Genomic DNA, 1143 nt, shown 5'->3' with positions numbered 1-1143 from the left:
GAAAGCTACAAACAGCTGCAGACTGAGCTGTTGATTCTCAGTGGGATCAGCAGGACTAGTAAACCTTTAACGCCACAGGGAGTCGTCCGATTGGCTGTCACATCCAAACGTGACTTCATGGACCTTTAGCTTGTGTCTGTCTCTGTGTGGACAGACATAATGTGAGCTCATTCTTCATGATTCCTCCACAGAGTGGACCAGGAGAGCTCAGAGGTTCCCAGGTCTCAGTCTGCCCAGCAGCATCAAACACAGCTGGACTCCATATTTATGGTCTGTACATGTACAACAACTACTGTTCCATCTGTTGTGTTCACAATAATCTCCATGCTGCACTTTCAGACCAGTGGACTGTCAGTCTGTCCAACATGGATCTGATGTTTGATGCTGTCATTCATATAGTTTTCTGTTCCAGCTGCTGGAGGAGAACATGGTCACTTTTGTCAAGAACGAGCTGAAGAAGATGCACAAGCTTCTGAGTCCAGATTACCCAGAATGCTCAGGGAGTCAGAGGGAGGATGAGGAGGTGTTGGACGGTGAGGATGAAGAGCAGAGGAGGAGCAGCAGAGAGGCATTTGTGAAGATCACAGTGAACTTCCTGAGGAGAATGAAGCAGGAGGAGCTGGCTGACTGTCTGCAGAGCAGTAAGAGGATTTCTCTAAAGATTCAACATGATGGAGAAATGAGACATTTACTAACATCAACCCATGGAGGGAAATATGGTCATAGAGTCATTCTTTAGGGCAATTAAATGTTGTCTTTTTTTTCAGATCTTGTTTCTTGTTTGTTCATTCAGGACATTTTGCTCCAGTTTGTCGACGTGAACTCAAATCTAACCTGAAGAAGAAGTTCCAGTGTGTGTTTGAGGGGATCGCTAAAGCAGGAAACCCAACCCTTCTGAAGCAGATCTACACAGAGCTCTACATCACAGAGGGAGGGACTGGAGAGGTCAATGATCAACATGAGGTCAGACAGATTGAAACAGCATCCAGGAAACCAGTCAGACCAGAAACAACCATCAGACAAGAAGACATCTTTAAAGCCTCACCTGGAAGAGACGGACCAATCAGAACAGTGATGACAAAGGGAGTGGCTGGCATTGGGAAAACAGTCTTAACACAGAAGTTCACTCTGGACTGGGCTGAA

At 46.0% G+C, this 1143-nt stretch overlaps 2 protein-coding genes across 2 annotated transcripts in view; both read left to right on the top strand.

Moving 5' to 3' along the window:
• The window catches only part of LOC147817757 (protein NLRC3-like), a 2243-nt gene extending 2083 nt beyond the window's left edge, over positions 1 to 160 (top strand). The window contains exon 3 of the mRNA XM_087180249.1: positions 155 to 160. Coding sequence (XP_087036375.1) covers positions 155 to 160 — 6 coding nt within the window. The remainder of the gene's footprint in view (positions 1 to 154) is intronic.
• Positions 1 to 1143, top strand: part of LOC111672392 (uncharacterized) — a 44743-nt gene that overhangs the window by 42587 nt on the left and 1013 nt on the right. The window contains exons 5-7 of the mRNA XM_087180269.1: positions 192 to 270; positions 413 to 641; positions 794 to 1137. Of these exons, the coding sequence (XP_087036395.1) occupies positions 192 to 270; positions 413 to 641; positions 794 to 1137 (652 nt within the window). The remainder of the gene's footprint in view (positions 1 to 191; positions 271 to 412; positions 642 to 793; positions 1138 to 1143) is intronic.

The sequence above is a fragment of the Seriola lalandi genome, unplaced genomic scaffold (assembly GCF_002814215.2).
Source record: "Seriola lalandi dorsalis isolate HSWRI2012SDOR001 ecotype SW California unplaced genomic scaffold, Sedor1 jcf7180002054899, whole genome shotgun sequence".
Lineage (NCBI taxonomy): Eukaryota > Metazoa > Chordata > Actinopteri > Carangiformes > Carangidae > Seriola > Seriola lalandi.
Note: the sequence above shows the minus strand (reverse complement) of the source record. Positions and strands in the feature narration are given on the sequence as shown.